Source organism: Copidosoma floridanum, unplaced genomic scaffold, assembly GCF_036245765.1.
Source record: "Copidosoma floridanum isolate Cflo_tuat_1 unplaced genomic scaffold, Cflo_Japanese_pri ptg000013l, whole genome shotgun sequence".
NCBI lineage: Eukaryota > Metazoa > Arthropoda > Insecta > Hymenoptera > Encyrtidae > Copidosoma > Copidosoma floridanum.
In genome coordinates, this window is record NW_028321890.1 from 11120965 (window position 1) to 11140237 (window position 19273).

At 32.4% G+C, this 19273-nt stretch overlaps 1 protein-coding gene across 1 annotated transcript in view; it reads right to left on the reverse strand.

The window, feature by feature from the left end:
* Positions 1 to 1953: 1953 nt before the first annotated feature.
* Cad96Ca (tyrosine kinase receptor Cad96Ca) overlaps positions 1954 to 19273 on the reverse strand; it is a 37779-nt gene continuing 20459 nt past the window's right edge. The window contains exons 4-8 of the mRNA XM_014359256.2: positions 13647 to 14049; positions 13218 to 13394; positions 9333 to 9683; positions 4297 to 4602; positions 1954 to 2469 (exon numbers count right to left, since the gene is read on the reverse strand). Coding sequence (XP_014214742.2) covers positions 2233 to 2469; positions 4297 to 4602; positions 9333 to 9683; positions 13218 to 13394; positions 13647 to 14049 — 1474 coding nt within the window. The 3' untranslated portion in view covers positions 1954 to 2232. The remainder of the gene's footprint in view (positions 2470 to 4296; positions 4603 to 9332; positions 9684 to 13217; positions 13395 to 13646; positions 14050 to 19273) is intronic.

Sequence of the window (19273 nt, forward strand, 5' to 3'; positions counted from 1 at the left end):
TGGTGCATGCGTGGGACAGATCGAGGGTCGGCGTGGGACGTGTATTGGGAAAAGTGTTTGCAACCTTTACTGGCCGTGACAGCGATCCAACGTCGTGGTCCTAGAGGTTGAACCGAGCGTGTGTGAGTGCGTGTGCTCGGACGGTAAGTTGCGTTGAGGAGGCCTGGGCCCGACGGAGAGTCGCGCGGAAAAGAAAGAGAGTGCGTGTGTGTGTGTGCGTAAACGGACATCGTATCTCTCTGAGCGCACCACTGGCGTCGTGGTTAACGTAAGATCGAGGGATTACGTAAGTGTAATTGGGACCAAAGAGAGATGTGTTATTTATTACAATAAGTACGTGAAGTAAAGTCAAAGTCACTTTATGTTGTTCATTTGACCTAGACGCGAATCCTCTTTTCAGATAGATCCAGTGAAGGGAGAGTCGAGAGCGTGAATCATCGAGTAGAGACGTACGAGACTGAATTATCACGGTATTTCCTCTCCAACGGTAAGTCACTATGGAAAAGTATAGATAATCGTTATAGGTTACGAACCACACTACAACAAAAATTAAGAGGTTACCGTATAAAATACAGGAGGTCGCAGGTTCAATTCTAGTAGAACATTTTTTTTTTTTTTTTTTTTAACGAGAAGCAGTAATAGAATAAAAATTATATTCAAAAGAACTTACTAGCTGATAAAATTAAGAATTTTCAGCAGATAAAATTGATGAAAGAAATCTTAGGTTTTCTCATTTAATGATTTTTAATTTAGCTGAAAATTTATTGCACGGTAAAAATAACGATAGAAATAGTATTTTTGAAGCTGATAAAAATACTATCAAGTCCTTATCATCTAAACTCTTTGATTCGTTAAAAATTGAGAGTATAAAGAGATTAGGTCAGTATAAGCCTAATAAATCTGGATCAATTTGTGTTAAACTTAGATTAAAGTTTGAAGTAGAAAATTCAGTGGAGACAAAGAAAATGATGTATATAAATTCTATACCAAAATTAGTTAATAGTAAGGAAAATTCGACAAATTCAAAAAACCAAATAGTTATATGAAAATCTCTTGTATTGAAAATGATTTAATGTTTTATTATCGAAATGTCAGAAGTTTGAACAACAAGCTTGATAAATTAAGATTAAATATTTCTCTTTAATACCCATGACCGGATATTATTGTTTTAACGAAGACTAGGCTTTAGTCAAAAGTCCTCAATAAAGAATAAGGCTCATACAATACAATATTCACAGTGGATGGATCTGACATAAGTACTTAGCTTCTGTGCCACAGGTGGTGGTGTACTCAAATCTGGAGAATCGCTCAGCTGCGAGAAAAATAACATCCTTTCAGGCGTCCGGCTTAAGTCCCAGACATTCATGGTACATCAACTTATAAGCCCCTCTTAATAATAATCTCAAATACAACACGGTAATTGTGTAAGTAGTAGGATCCAATATTACATTCAGTCTTGATAACGCCTAATATTTAATTATTATTACTTGAGCTATTCCACTGTACCACAGTAACAAATTCTATTTCATAGGTTACACAGCAGAAATAATGGATAGATTTTTTGTGGTAAGTGATGCCATGTAATTTAAAAACAAATGTAAATTAAAATAAATTCTTTATTTTATTGACAGTAAGAACTTTTTTTTATTTATGCGCAAAAAAAAATGTGTAATAGTTTTATGAACGAAATGTAGCTCGGTATGAATAAGTTATAATTAAATCATTTTTCATATATGATACATATTTACAACTGGAATGATTCAAAATGATTTCAAGTAGGTAAGTTAAATCATACATTTTCTAAAAGTGCAAAAAATAAGTGTATCACCCTAAGAATAAACAGGAAATACATTTATATTTTAAGTATTTCACGAAGGTATACTCATAAGTATTAAATTATTTTGCTATAATTCTTTACAAAATGTTTACTTAATTTATTAATGAAGATACTTCCGACCTTTCCTACGTATCCAAGTTTGAAAAAACTTGTAATTCGTACTATACTAAATGTCACTATCTGTCATGATTTTACAGATTATCTAAAATTAATAATGTTATTACGAATTATTTTTCATAAAACAAAAACACTTGCTACTTGAAGGTAAAAACAAATAATGTTACCATATAAAACAATATAAAACATCCAACCGTTTAAACTTTAAACTTATATACACACGTCCTCTGAGAGTTATTAAAAACAAAAAATCAAACAAATAAACAAAAATCACGTTTTTACAGTTTTTCACCACTAAGATTGAGAACATTGTAGTAGGAATGATCAGGAAATCGATCAAGTTCAATGTAATCCGTTTCGTCGAGAAGGAGTCCTTCAGCTAGGCTAACTAGCTCCGTAAAGGAGGGTCTACACGCAGGATCTTTGTCCCAACAATAATACATTATGTTGTACAGTTCTCGTTTACAGTGCTCTGGCCTGTCTAATCTGTAACCGTCCTTTATTCGTCGCATGACCTACAAAATAAAAAAAAATTTCGTTTTACTTTTTTTTCTTAATAATAATAGAGATAGAAAGATAAGAAAAATTCATTTTCCTACTTTGAACGTTTTTTTAACATTCGGAAGTTTAGTGCGCCCTAATTTTAGTATGTGAAATAGTATATAAATATACGTCAGTTCAAAAAAAAAAAAAAAAAAAAAAATATTGGTACTTTTGACCATATAAATAGCATATTTGTATGTATATATTTCCAGCTACTGTGTGCAAAATAAAAATGGTCACAATTTGTAAATGATTGTAATTGTTCTCCAATTTACTAATGTAGACGGTTTTCACTTAGATAAAACTCCGAAACAAAAGTTTTTCCGTTATAATCACTATTAATTGTGTCATTTAAATGGTTTTGAAACATTATTTTTACATGTTTGGTATCGTTACGTTTTATTATCTCGACATAGCAATTGACATCTTAATTTTTTTATAACGTTTATACATTGGCTTGACTTTTTTCAAAGAGTTTCAACGCATGATCGATAGTTGTTAACACGAATTTAAATAATTTTGTGCTATTCAAGTCGGATGAAAATTGTTATTTCTCACCTTTACCTCAGGTATATGGGGAAATCCAAAAAAAAATTCTGTTTTTGTACCCCTTTTTAATAAAAAAAAACATTTTTTTTTGAGGCACACCCTTGAAACTGGGCTCATTTTACTCGTCGTGTGATGTACTATGAGGAAAAAAATTTGAACACGAGGCTTAGTGAGGGTTACACTTTTTTCCGCTATCTACACGTTAAAACAATATATATATATATATATATTTTTTTTTTCATTATAGTGCTCTACGTCCGGCTCCTTTAATAAGGGCACTACTATGGGCACTTAGCACTTGGGAAAGGGACAAGGAAAGGGATGGGAGGCCTCCCAATTACTGGGAGGGGGGTAGGGGGAAATTAGGCAATTTTGCTGCGAGAAGGTCGCCTAAACCCCCCTCGAGGAGCATTGCGTGGTGAAAAAGCACATGTGAAAATCACAGAGGTACTTGCCCGAAAGTCGCACTGGCCGGGAATCGAACCACGGTCTCCCGCGTGCCAATCCACGACCCAGCCGACCGAGCCACCGCGCGCTCATATATATATATAATAGCATGTAAATCGCGGAAAAAAAGTGTCACCCTCACTTAGCCTCGTGTTCAAATTTTTTTCCTCATAGTACATGACATTACGAGTATAATGATCCCTATCTCGAAGGTGTGCCTCAAAAAAAACTTTTTTATGAAAATGGGGGATAAAAACGGGATATTTTTAGTGGATTTCCTCAAATATCTAGTTTCATAAATTTTTTCTGTTCAAGATATTGAAGTTTTATTCTGTAGTTTTGAAAAAAAAAATTACTTTCTAATGTTAAAGAATTTAGTACCATTAATATTTCCTGACACGTTTTTTTATCAATTACTGTGGATATGAGACAATTGCCATCAAAAACGACTTCAATAGTAAATTTATGCTACTCCCCAAAAAATAGTTTTGTTTTAGTTGACTCAGTTAATCTTTTGTCATACATAACACGTCCTGAATACCAATTTGCTGCTAAGACTACGTTCAAAATAATGAAGTTGTGTTAGAAATTACTAGTTTAACTCACTCTAACAAACAATTTCTTTTAACATATTTTTATAATACTGTTATTTAAAAATCAAGATATATAAAGGTAGTACTGTTATAAGAAAAACATTTTATATTGTATTGAAAAATGATAACCAAATATTGAGTTTTATTGTGTAAGGTAGTCCTGAAATGACGAAAAACGGCAAATTATTTAAAACAATACTTATAACTCACTTCTGCAGCTGCAAGTCCTGGATAAGGTGTTGATCCAAGAGTCACAATTTCCCAGATTAGAACACCAAAACTCCATATGTCTGATTTAACGGAAAAAATGTTGTCGTACAAGCTCTCAGGCGCCATCCACCTAATTGGCAGCCGACCTTCAGATTTTCTTTCATATATTTGGTTAGCTGCGACATCTCGAGCGAAACCAAAATCCGCTACTTTACAGACTCTAGTCTCCTCTATTAATACGTTTCGTGCAGCGAGATCTCGATGAATAATGCCCTTTGAAGCAAGGTATTCCATTCCTTTTGCAACCTGCAAATAAACACCAAAAGTATTTATATTTAAATTATGCAACTGCTTCCATTGAGACGCACATGAAAGGTAAAAACGAAAATTTTCAAAGTATATGTAACGAGCTCTTAGCATATTTTTCAGTATTTGTTTGGAAAAATTTAAAAATACAATTTCAAGTTTGTGTGTACCTCTCTATACATAAATTAAAACTTTCAAGCGATAAATGGTTCTGAAATTTGTTCGGTGTAGTAAAATTATTTTGTTTACTCTGAAGAATTCTAAACTTATAACTACAACACTCTTGCATACATTTTTTATAAATATTAAAAAAAATATCTTTCCAGAAATACCTTTAATCCATCATTTTTAAGTGCTAATCAAGTAATTGAAGTAGCTTTAAATGCATCATTTTTTATTTGCTCTTCGAATCCAACGAATTGTTCGGTAAAATTAAAAAAAATAAAAAGAAAAGTTTCTTACAAACAATACATGACAATATAATTTTTTTAATTCGATAAAAATAATACATCATCAATTTTGAAAAATCATTCTTTTTAACTGGAAAAAAGCTTTATCCCAGCAGAAAGCTTTTTACGAAACTGCTTTTTAATTTTTCTTAAACCAATAATAGGATTGAAAATATTATATACCTTTTTTGTAAATTGATGAAAATAAAAGAATAAGAAGAAAAGTTTTCTCACATACTTTTTCTTGTCTTTAGCTTAATGTTTTTCAATTTGCTGGGATAAAGTATATTCTGAGTAAACAAAAGCATTTTTCAACTTTGGACAAATACTTAAGACCTTTAAGAGGCTCGGTAAGTACCAAAAATTATGACCAAAAAAAATTTACCTATATTAGAACAGTGCAAGGCTTTGATTCTATAGTAATGTCATCAAATATTGATCAGTTTATATTTTCACCTACCTATTTCAGGCGTATGTGTTTTGAATAATTTTAATTTAGCACTTGTATTCAAAGACTTGTACAGCTGTAGTAACTGACAATATTGAAATTTAGTACCAAAAATCTTATAATGCATAGCAACCTACACTTTTTTTTTTCATTAAAAAAAAATACTTTTTCAACTATGGTTGATTAGTTTTCTGTTAGTCTTCAGAAAAAGCCATGGTAATTATGAAAACCTTAAAAATTTCTTTTTTAACATTCAACAGCAACCTACTCTCAAACTTGGTGTGTATAAGTAGATAACGAGCGCGTTCGATTCTATCATTCGTTGCTTGAATCATTTTTTTTACAATCAATGCATATTAAACCGAATACGGAACAAAGCAACATTTTGGTGTGTTTCATGATGGCCTGATGCTTGTGTAAACCAACTGAATCCAATCTCAATGCAAATGAAGATGTAAACACCTAAATTTTCTATCGATCATTTACATTTAATATTTAAATAGAGAAGCATTAATAAAAAGCTACAGTTCAGACTACTAAAATTCCTTTCCAGGATTTTTAAAATTTGGATTGTGTTACTTATACTATTCCGTAATTAAGTAAATGAAATTTATTGATTTAAAGTAAAGAGCCCGTGGATCAAGTTAATCAACATAGTGAAGTGCGTCATTTACTGTATTATGACAGTCTTATGTATTAGGCTGTATGCTTTTGTAATGTAGAAATATGAATAAATAAACTGATTTTTATTTCGTACTGATACATCATAATTTGAAGGCAGTATCTATTTGCACTTATATCCACGTAATTACGTGGATCAAAAATTTAAAATAGTTTTTGTGTATTTTTGTACAAAGAATTTATTAAGTTCTTAAAAATATTGGGTCAACGACTTAACTTTAGAGAAAATCAGAAGAAGAGTATGAAATATTAATGTGGCTTACCTCGCAACATCTCCCAATTTTCAAAATTATAATTTCACGGTACTTTTCTGGCAATTTCTTAATCTTGTACTTTGGTTTTATCGAAACAATTGTATTTATTGAAAAATTTACTATCAAAAAGCGTTGATTTTTTAGGGGCCCTTATGGCACCCTACCCTAGGTATCGTACCAACCGCCCAAGCCCTCTTAAGCTGCATATAGAACTCGAACGTGCCCAACAGCATCGTTTATCATGGTAACCAATAGAATAAAATACGTAATACTTGAGCGAATAGGTTTGTTCAAACCCTTTTTTGGTTCAGTCCCAGTTCTGAACTATATCGATATACTTTTTTCCACCATATCTATGTAAGGCAGAACCAAACAGAACCTGGTTCTGCCATTTATATGTATGTTTTGCGGGAAAAAGTATATCTATATAGTGAAGATCCTAACTGAACTCAAGGGGAGGTTGGTACGATCCTAATTTTTCGAATCCCCTTAAATTTTCAGTCTACGAATTTCAAAACAGCTTTCAAAGCTTTTAAATTAACATGCATACACTTGTTTTTATTCTTTGCAGTTTTTAACTACGAAATTTGACGCCAGCTACTTTTAGACGATTTTTTTTTAAAATTTTTTCTGAGAGTAGTTTTTACTTTTTCTTTGACCCACAAGTGTAAAATGTATTACTTTTCTTAAATACTATTAGCTTATACACAATTAAGATCGGTGACATTGTGCTTGAAACTAGATTAGTAAATTCTTGCCACCAGGTTAGCTCGATCTAGCTAGGATTCATTAACGCAGATAAAGAGTGTAAGCCTAAAATGAATACCCCTAATGTAACAAGCAGGTAAGTACACAACTTCAATGAAGATGATAATAAAGAAATATTTTATACGCGTTCAACAAAAGAGACTCGTGAATTATTAAAAAAGAAAAATTTGTGTGTCTCGATGTCTACTTTAAAAAAATGTATGTTTATGTCAAATTAATTGAAAGACGAAAAAAATACAGTGAAAAGTGGTGTGAGAGAAACAACCAACCAACTACATGGGTCTGCCTCATCTAATCACTAAGCGAATAAAAGAGCTTTAGTACCGTGATGATATATATATATATATATATATATATATACATATATATCTCCCTATATTATATAGTTTTATTGACGAAAGTCTCAGCCCCCGCTCCCCCTCGATTTACGTAGTAATTTGCTTGTTGTAACGTCATTTTTAATCAAATTATATTTGAGTGAGCTCTCCCCCGCTCCCCCTCAGCTCTCCCTCCACCTCCCCCCCAATAAAATACTTATTTATCTAATGTTTTACCATCATAAATGTTAAAAAATATACGCAATTTAGTACCTAAGTCGTACCTCGTTTTTAGGATTTTTTTAAGTCACTGATCATAGGTCTCCCTCTGTCTATTCGCTTCCCCTTACTCACTATGTGTCTCTGAAGTACCATTATTTGTTTAACTTGATTGAACTTTTACATTTCAAATCTCTTTCTGGTCCATGTCTACTTTACCTCAATATAAAATTCTTGATTACTTGAGGACTTTATTAAGTAAAAGACAGAATTCAGAAGGAGGTATAATTAAATAGACAAACACAATTAAGCTTTTAAAACAATAATTCATTCTGTTAGCTTAATGTTGTGACATTTTATGTGTCATTTTAATCCATCTGTTCTTTTAAAACCCTTTCCAAATTTTTTACATATTTGTTTTTCATGGTTTTTATGAATTAACATACGTCTGTTTTAATGTGACGATCTTCAAAGTTACATATTTTTGAATTACTGAAAAATTTCTAGCTAAACAACATTTTTAATGTCTGATTTATTCTCGGATGAAATTTGAATAAAAATTCTTTTTGGATTCTTACATCTTAATAAAGCAACGTATAATTGTCCGTAAGAGAATAAAGGTTTTTTAATATATAATCCTAAAGAATCAAAACTCTGTTTTTCTGATTTTTTAATAAATATAGAACATGCTAATACAAAAGGAAACTGTTTTCTATAGCAGACAAAAGGTAATGATAATAAGATACCAGTATTCAATATTATTCTAGGAATATAAACTTTGCTTTTTTTTCTCCCATGATTATTTCTGCTTTTATATTACACTTAAATAATTTTGTTATTTTTAATCTTGTGCCTCTACAGAGACCGTCTGATATACTTAAAGTTCTTATTAACACTACTATAGCATTTATTTTTAATTTTAATTCGTGTAATGGAAGACCCTCTCTAATATTATTTTAAAATACCATTGGAAAATTAATATTTATGTTAATTTAATTATGTTAAATTAATCATATGTTTTATCAACTCCTTTGTGAGTCACGTATTCTGCTGTTGTGAACTAATTTTCAGCCTGCATTGATAAATACACGAGTAATGTCGTTAATTTGTCTACTCAATCTGTTAGTGGGGGGTTGGCGCGCGGAGCCCGCAGGGGGGGCGTTAGCCCCACTAGTATATATATATATATGTATTTAAAGATATCGTTTACACAACTACCTTGATTGCTTTTTAATGAAAAGAAACAATAGCACAGTCTCTCAGCCACTTATTGAGTTAGGCGTACTCGTTTTAGCAGTACTCTCTTTATGAATGTTTTTATGAAAAATTACAGACGATTAATAAAAACTGTACACAGTATTGGTGACGGATAACTTTACTTATTAAAAATTTTTAAAAAATCTTAACATAAAAAATTAACAATTGAAAATAAAATTTGCTGTATTGTTTTCTGAGTACAAGATTACTTTACTCTGTACAAAAATAAGTCTTTAAATCTATGAATTAATAAACTGTTTTATCAAATGAATTCTCTGTCTAGTGAATTTATTTATAACAAGGAAAAAAAAGAAAAGAAAAAAAAACGTAAACAAACCTGATAAACAAAGCTAGTGAGATCTCGTGACGTTAGTCCAGGACGGCCTTGATTACGAGCCTCGCGTGAAGCCCTTAGAAAGCTCTGCAGCTTTCCACCGCTTACATACTCCAAAATCACAAACATTGGTTCACGCTCAGTACAACAGCCCAGCAGGCGCACGACGTTTGGGTGTGGATCAAGGCACTTCATTACCTTAAGTTCCTGGGCAAGATCTAAGCGTTCACGCTCACTTGCATTCTCCTTCAGCGTCTTTACTGCTACTATCGTCGGTCCCGATGCCGCTCCAATGTCCAAGGCCTCGCATCTCCACACTTGGCCAAAACAACCCTCACCCAATATGTTGAAGACCTGTTGAGAATTGGAAATAATAAAAAGCATTAGTTTTGTCCATTTTTACGTATCAATCATTCTCTTAATTTTTTTTTATTTTATTCTCTATAAATAACGCCCGTATCCAGTACAGTATTCAAATTTTTTTGTGATCACAAAATGATTGTCATGGTTTTTTGCGGGTTGATAGCTAACATTTAGGTACTTTTTGTAAATTTTTAAAAAACATTAACTTAGCACAAGATTACTAGGAAAATATGCTAGTTAGTAAAATCCATTTCGATCAAACATATTTCTTTTAAGTTGGAAAATAAGGATTCAAAGGAGGCACTATCAATGTGCAAAATTGACGTTATTTGCAAGTGCTTTGAATTATTAGGTACTATGGTTATCGATGAAAAATATTGAAAAATCATTTTTAAATGGATACACTGCACCAATTAACATTATGTTTTATTTGTGATCATGCTAATAGCACACAAAGTCTAAAAAACATTATGAATACAAAAGTATTTTGAAAACGTTTGAAATTAGTTATAATAAAACTCAAAACAGTGACTTCAAAAGTGTTTAAAATATCCACTCCTTATTGTGACTAAAAATTTCTCTAAAATATTTTTGCCTAACTTGCATAGAATGCGTAGCCAAAGTAAGTGATACTATGTAAATGTTACCATCCAACTTAAGGACTAAACTATTCTACAGTAGTCTCACTGTCATCCAGATGATTAAAACAACGCACTATTGTATCGAAAAATTATCATAAAGTATCTTAGTTCCCCACTTTGGGCATGGTAGTTCCAGTAATGTAATACCACAATCGTTCACTATTGACATCATGACAAAATTGTAAGGTATCGCAAAGTAGTTATTCAAAAAGCAGTAAATATTTTTATCGTTTTTTAAATATTTTGAAACTTTAAAGCATCCTGTTTTCTTTATAATTTAAGTTTTTTAGACATTTTTCAATTTTGCGTACTAAAACAATAATATATTTTTACTGTAAAAAATTTCCGTTTCATATTTATAAAAACTTATTTGTAAATAAATTGTTCGTCAAATACTAAACTTATTGAAAAAAAACTTAAAGTTTGTTTATAAATATTACACTGCTCATAATTAAGTAGGAAAAAGTTATTGTTCGTAAATGGTTCCCATATTTTTTGATGCATAAAAACCATTAAGTAACGAAAACAAATAATAACTAATAATAATATTTAATAAACACCAGATTTGAGACTGTAGTCTAGTAAAGTTTAATGAGTGTTATTATTAGTTATTACTTTTTATCATTTCTTATAATTATTATTTTCGTCATAATTGTCATTATAGAAACATCGAAAAAAGTAGGAACTATAAAGAACTTTTACGGTTAATTATCACTATCTATTACTTGACTTTTAAAGATTTATCAAAAACTAAAAACCATTAATGATTTTTAACAATAGATTTTTTTTATTGTTTTATATTTCGTATCTGATAGAAAAACAATAAAAATTAATAAAAAAAAATGATCTTTATGGGTACAGTTGTACCGTTTGATCTCGCGAACAAAAAAAACAAATAATGAGGATTAAAAAATTTCAATTCTAACTTGTAATAGACATTTATGAACAATAAGTCTTATTATTTGTCTCAAATCTAGACATTAAAAACTGTTAGGGTTATTTTTTTATCCTTATTATTATTTTTATTTTCTTCTAATTTTTAGAAATAATTATCACCAACTCATCGAATAAAATCGTTTCTGTTTGGGTAACATACGAACAATGTTATGTATAGAATTTTTGGTGCAGAATCTAGTTACATGCGGGATTCTAACGTGCATAAGAATCTAACTGTGTCTACTATCCCTTAAGTTTATCAAGCTATGAGGCTGGCATGCTTATTATTAGGCCATTAGGACTCCAAACCATCTTTCAATATTAATTTTTTTACTCATACCCCCACTGAAACTACGAGTTTAATACCTGTTTTCAGGGAGCAAAGTAAAAAATTCTTTCCAGGTGAAAAATCGCATATACTGATCGTAAGAAAAGTTTTTTGATACGCATCCTCTGCATTCCAATTTCCTCGCAGAGGACGCCAAAATACTTTTCCCAATATCAGTAAATGGGATTTTTTTACCTAAGAGGTTATGTTGCATTTGTCTTCCTGAAATCACGAAAAAACATCATATTTTCAGCGGAGGAAAATAAAAAATCGTAAACGAGCCTTGAAAAAAAAGTATGGCACCATCTTGCCTCCAGCTTGGTTGGCAACTCACACCTAGGAGGGAATGCCGTACTTTCTTCCTTTGGTACGTAAAATATTATTTTAAATTAATTTATAATAGTGTAACTGTCAGTTTTACAAGAATTAAATAAGTAAAAGTAAAAAAATGTAAGTTTTTTTTCAAACTTTAAGTTAAAAGATAAATTTTTCTTGAACTGATGACATCTATAATTACTAGCCAGATGCAGTCTGAGGTTGTCCCCCGTGACCAGCAAATAGTGGCCTCTTGTCTACGGAATCACTTGTTAAGGTTATTTTGTCGTCATAGCAAAGTAATGAAAAATCAATGCTACTTTTTTATATATAATCTTGATGCAATTATCTATGATTTGACCAAATTTCAGATTGACCTATTCGCGCAGAGTTAAGCAATAAATTTTCAATGTATGTTTTTATGCATAGCCTATTATGGAAGGTCCAAAAAAAGAGCTTTAAAACGTTGGGTTCAAAGTAATTCGAATTGTAAAAAGGTGATTTAAAAAATTAATATGATGTTCTACATGCCACACAATAATTCTTTACAGAATTTAGTAGGACTTTGCTCGCTAGATATTAAGATATTTCAATTAATACAGTAAAATTTATTGTGAAACGGTTGTCTCAGCGAGTAAATACGTGGACCTCAGCGAGGTTCACAGTGCGCGTGCTATTTCATATTTAAAACTTTTGTAAGAGCTGGCACTCGTAGTAAATTTCAGTGATCCAATTAAAATTTTTTTATATTTGGGATGCAAATATATGATATGCAAATATAAATATTGCTTACTTTAATTACAGTTTCCAGCAATATATACATATAACTCATAATTTAAAGTTATACAAGTACAAAATTCATCAGCAAACATACAGTGGATGCATTACTTTAGATTATTATAAACTGAAGATTGCTTCAGGTTATTAACGTAATCATTACTTTTAATAGTTATAGTCTGAAAACTTGAGCAAAAGTAAAAACTTTTTTTGTCGACTACTTTATTTTCAATAATTGGAAGCAAATAAAGTTCCCTATGCTACAATAAAGGAACTGCCCTTATCCTTTATACCCGCAGAAAAACCTTAACATAACACTTAACACTATTCCTCCTCTCTAACTACTTGCACATGGCCCAATAAGTTATGTATCCGCTCTAAATTTTGTTGTCACCGAAATGTTTTTAATACATTTTTTAATACGTTTAATACGTTTTTTAATATTGCAGTTTGACAATAACATTCTTTTGTTAATTCTAAATATGATTAACCTGCTTCTTAACAAATACTCTATAAAATTGCAAACACCTTAAGTCTGTGTCTTGGAAATTCCCACTTGTCATCCCGCTTGAAACGATTGCCATGTTTCGTTTTTTCTTCCCATGCCTCGTATCGACCGCCATGAGACTCAACTTTTTGCCATCGCTTTAAATCGAAAAATGGATCATTTGATATAGTAGAAATGCTTATCGATCCATGCTCCTTCTGTAAATAACAAATTTAATTTTTTTTAAAAGTTTTCTCAAAGTACGATAAGCTCTGCGTAGTCATTACTTTGAATTTAATTAGTTAATATTTAAATATTGAGATAAAAGATTGCTGGTATGATATGCTTCAGCTTTTGTAGATTGACCATGTACGAAGGGAAATGAATCATACGTATAGTCTCGTATCAATAGAGATGCGTTTTACTAGAAAATAAAATATGTATAAAACCAGAGTAATATTCAAACTTACGCTCCGTTCCTTGGACTTTTTGCTCATACAAATGTGCTTTCTTGATGACCAGGCCACCACGCTCAAACAAAAGACTAGCACACAAACAGCAGCAACAGGCACTAAGATCATTGTCAGATCTCGGTCTGTACTTGAAGGCTCGATCAGCGTAATATTGGTCTGAAAAGTTTTATTTTCTATTCCATGGATGGTATCAGCATATCTGTCATTGAAACCATTGGTATTGAAACTCTTATTAGTAGTTAAACTGGAACTTGGTGATGTCTCCGGCTTTAAGCGAGTTCGTGGAGGCGTTCGTGGTGTTGAAAGCAGTGGAAAAAATTGTGATGGTGGTACAGAAGTTCGAAAGGCTAGAGAGGGCTCACGTAATACAATAGATGGGTTGTTTTTTAAAATTTGAGACCTGAAACAATTAATATTGGACTATTTTACTTTTTTGAAAAAAAAATATATTTTGTTATTTTTATTTTTGTAATATGAACGATGTTACAAATAAAGTTTCTGCAACTCTCATTTTTTATCCGTCTCTCTTTCTTTTTATCTCTGTTTATCTCTAATCATGTAAGTGGTTATCTCTACATTCTTTTATTTTTACATCTAAGATTTTGTATTCACTTTCTTTCTGTTGAATTACTTAGCTGATGACTATCTGCGTTTATGTATAAGACTATTCCTTTTTATCCATTACACTTACCTCTGTACTTATTATAAATGTACATATTTTGATATCAGAACACTTTTTTTCTAAATTTTTGTCCCTACTTTTCTAAACGTGTACTTTATTATCCAGCCCTCCTTTTTTTTTTGTCTACTTGTTTTAATTGCACAAAGAAAGCTCCCTAACTAAAACCTCATGTCTTTTACTTCCTTACGTATTTTTATTTTGGTATCTATAACTTTCATTTTTTAAGTCTACTTCGTATGCTGTCATATTTTGGAGTACGTTATGTCACTGTGTCTTACAATATTTTTGTACAGTATCGTTCTTTATTTATATATCCCGGTTCAAGTATGCGCCTTTGCCTATATGATTAACAAAGTATATAGACCTCTAGTCCTGTAGTGTAGTGACCAATTCTTTCAGTCTTTTTTAAGCACGACTGCTACTCAAGAGTATCTTATATTTTTGCCAAAGCAAAAGGTGTAAGTACCCTTAAAACTTATTATTTTTGTGTAAAAAAAGTTTTTGTAAGAAAAAAATTGCGATCGCGGACCTCAGCGTCAGGAGTGTATGTATGTATGTATGTATGGGCGTAATCAAGTTTTTTGACTAACTCATGCAGTTTTAGTCGGATTGGGCTGAAATTTGACAGAGAGCTTCGTCTTTTATGTCTAACGTGATGGTTTGAAATCGGCGAGGTTTCCTGTTTTAGAAAAAAATGGCAGTCATTTTAAGATTGTACTTGCGGTGAAAAAAACCAGTTGTTCGACTATAACTTTATGAAGTGATGTTTTAAAGGTTTGCTATGAAAGACAAAGTTGTAAATATAACTAATATACAACTATTTCGTATTACATTTTTGTCCAGGATGTAATTCAAACGTTCTGTGAGCCAAGACGTAGATTTTTTCTGTCTAACTTACTTGTGTTGTATTTTTTGTTATAATATTGAATGTAAAAATTGTAGATCTCATTAAAATACAACTTTTTTGTGCAAAACATTTTCACCTAGGATGTAATTCACACGTTCTATGAGCCGGAAAGTGCTTGTAAAATAAATAAAAAGCTGTTTTCCCCAATCCAATTGTTTGTTTTGCATTTGAGATAATAAATTAAACGTGATGGTTGTAGATCTCGTCAAAATACAACTTTTTTGTATTAACATATTCAGTTATGATTTCAAATTTGCGCTCTTAATCACAATAAATGCCGAAAAATTGCAAAATTATCATTTTTCTCTATCCAACTAACTCTTTTTTTTAATTTACATTTCAAATTACAAAGTCAATGTAAAACTCATAGATCTTTAAAAAATATGACTTTTTTGTACCTAAAATTTATGTCTGTAAGAAAAAATTAACGCCATAAATCGCAAAAAATGATACGATTATTTTTACCAACCGTGCACACACTTTAACCCAACAGTACCGACTTTCTACAGAGTGTGGTAATAACAGTTATAAAAAAATGCAGTTTTTGCATAAAAGCCGCTTGTTTCTTGTGTTTTTTTATTCTTTTATCATCTTGTATTATCATTTTTTTTAATTTTTAGAACGAAGTTCTTTATGTCGCGTTACTCGGGGGGCTGGAATTTTAAAACCAACAGATTTTTTTTTTTTTGGAAACGAAAGTGGTTTTACCCAAAGTCTCTGCCTTTCAAGTTTCCCCCCCTTACCCCGTCCCCCTCACCTACTGTTCTCTCCACACTTCCCCTCTCCCCACTATATATGTATGTATGCCAACCGTGCCGTGTTACTCTTCTCCACACCTTTACCCACCATTCCCCCTCACACTCCCAAGCATTTAATTTTATTTTCCCACAGTAATTTTTACTTTGACTTTGAATTTTTTTCTTTTACAATTCTTAAAAAAAAAAAAAAAAAAAAAAAAAAAAAAAAAAAAAAAAAAAAAAAAAATTTAATTAGCATAAATATGGTAATGTAGATTAAACATAATAAGACGCGTTATTACGCATTAAATATTTGTATTTTATGCATTTGATGCATAAAATACCGACCGATTTTTATTAAACCTGAGGTTTTTTTTGGCATTACAGTAATGCTAATAATTACTGTTATAAATAAATTATTTTATGAATAAATTATTAAAATAAACATATACGATAGAGTTGCACAACGTATCAATGGTTTTTGAGATTTTGAATTCGTCTAACTAATTATGTTACAATGTCACATAATTATATAAATTAAAAAAAAAAAAAAAAAAGGGAATGAAAAAAAAAAGATTAAATATGAAAATAAGAAAGAAATTAAATGAAGGAAATACAAAAAAATGAAAAAAAATGTAATAAAATGAAATATGAAAAAAAATAAAACAAGAAATGGAAAAAAAAAATAAAACAAGAAATAAAGAAAAAAATGAAAAAAAAATGTAATGAAATAAAATATAAAAAAAAAAACAAGAAATGAAAAAAAAAAAATAAAACAAGAAATAAAGAAAAAAAAACAAAATAAAACAAAAAAAAAAACAACAAACCAGGGGGGATAAATGGGTCATGGGACCCACGGTAAAAACGAAGTTCTTTAAACATGAGATCAGTATAGACACAATTTCTCAGGTAACAAGGGGGTCGCCAGACCCACAGGAAGAACGAAGCTCTGTTAACGTTAGTACTGCATTCATGTTGTTTACTAAAACAAACACTTGAAAAACGAATAAAAAAAAAAAAAAATAGTTCACTACTCGCGATGGTTGAACTTCGTGAGTACTGTATTTATGCACGACGTTCTCACGAAGTTCAACCATCGCGAGTAGTGAACTATTTTTTTTTTTTTTGTTTTTTTATTCGTTTTTCCAGTGTTTGTTTTAGTAAACAACATGAATGCAGTACTAACGTTAACAGAGCTTCGTTCTTCCTGTGGGTCTGGCGACCCCCTTGTTACCTGAGAAATTGTGTCTATACTGATCTCATGTTTAAAGAACTTCGTTCTTACCGTGGGTCCCATGACCCATTTGTCCCCCCTGGTTTGTTGTTTTTTTTTTATTTTATTTTGTTTTTTATCATCTTTTTTTAAATCCATAACCATACATTTTAGTTTGACGTATCTACAGTTAATCATATCTTACTAATATATAAAGGAAAGTCACTGACACCATTGTAATCGCTAACCACAAGAACTACTAAATCGATTTTGCTGAAATTTTGCATACTGATTCTTCAAAATTCCGAAATGGTTTTCACATAGTTTTTTTCTTGAAAAAGTTGATAACAATAGCGATAAATAAGCTCAAAATTTCTCTAAAATAAGCTAGCTTTGCGCTTTAGTTAAGTAGGATCCGCTAGGTGGCGTTGAGGTGAAATTAAAGCCACCCACAATCAAAGATAGTGGAGAGTGGTTATAAGATGCCCCATCGAGTCAACGATTATCGTCACCTTTAGTATAACGTGTTAGCTTTGCGATAACATCGTCATTCCTCTGTCACCAGTCGAACTGTTCACTTCGCTGCAGTAATAACTCTGTCATGAGAAAAACACTTAAACGGCCCTTATCAGGGCTTTGGATCTCCACTCTCGTGGTTCGGACCTCTCAAAAGAGACGCCGAAGCTGCGTAATCGTCTTCCTGCCACCGAGCCTCGCCCGGGCTCGTCAACCTCTACGTCTGCCTGGATGGCCCCCTCTTCTAATCGTACCAAGGCCAGGAAAATAAAAGATCATCCAAGTCCTACAAGTAAGCTCAAACATAAGCAAAATCACAGCCGCACCATGGAATCCATAACTGACGATCCTGATGCTTACACGGACGAGTGCAATTCTCTACATTTCTCCATAGAAACGTCTGCATCCGACTCTCAACGTGAGCACCTCGAGACATTAATAGCGAAACTTCAGGCTGCAATTACGAGCCTTCGAGAACAACAGACGCAATCGAATGCCATCATCTCTGAACTACGAACAACCATCGCCGCTCAAAGCGCCACCCTACAAAAACTCGCTGGCACATCTACCGCAAATCCCTCTAGTCAAACCCACGGTACTAAGATCAGGAGTGCGAAACGTAAGGCAACTTCTGAAGCAAAACGCCCTAAAGCAACTAGCCTCTTTCATGACTCTTCATCCAAGTCAGAGTCCACCACGGACCCTGAAGAAGAAACTCCGGCAACTGGCTTCACACAGCATCAATCAACTCCTCCACCAATCGTCATACGTGAGTCCAAACGCTGGCCGAAAATACACTCAGCACTTACAGCCGAGAACATCGAACTCCGTAAGGCAGTCAACGTTAACGACAGTGTTAAAATCTACACCAAGACAGTCGACGACTTCAGATACATAACCTCTGAACTAGAGAAAAGCAAGATTAAGTACACGACCCACCGACTAAATCAAGATCGCGATCTCGAGGTCGTCATCCGTGATGTTTTACAGCACCTCACAGACACCGAAGTTCTCAAGAAACTCCAATCCAAAGTTTCGACAGTGAAAAGCGTTCACCGTATGCGCAAAGGCAACCAGGTCTGGCCACTAGTCGTAGTTTATCTCGATTTCACCCCTGAGACCAAAGCAGCCATCTTCGAAATTCACTTAATCGGCAGCCTGAGCAAAAAAGTTGAACCGAAGAAAAAGACGTCCTTTATCCCGCGGTATAAGCGCTGTCAGAAGTATTACCATACCGCAAACTACTGCCACGCACAGTGGGTCTGCGCGTTTTGCTTAGGCAATCACGCCACCCCTGCCTGCACTACCAGAACTGTCAAAGACATCAAGCCATTCTGTACAAATTGCTCCGGAGATTACTAGTCATCCTACCGAGGTTGCCCTAAGACACCAATCAAACCCACCAAAACTACGAAGCAGCATCCATCCTCCAATGCAACCGACCAGGCCAGCGACGTTCTAAATCAGCGCAAACAAGAATTGAGCTACGCCCAAGCTACCAAAGGCAGCTATTTCTCAATTCGTCGTCATCTCACGGCAGCTATTCTTCAGATCTCATGAATAATTTGA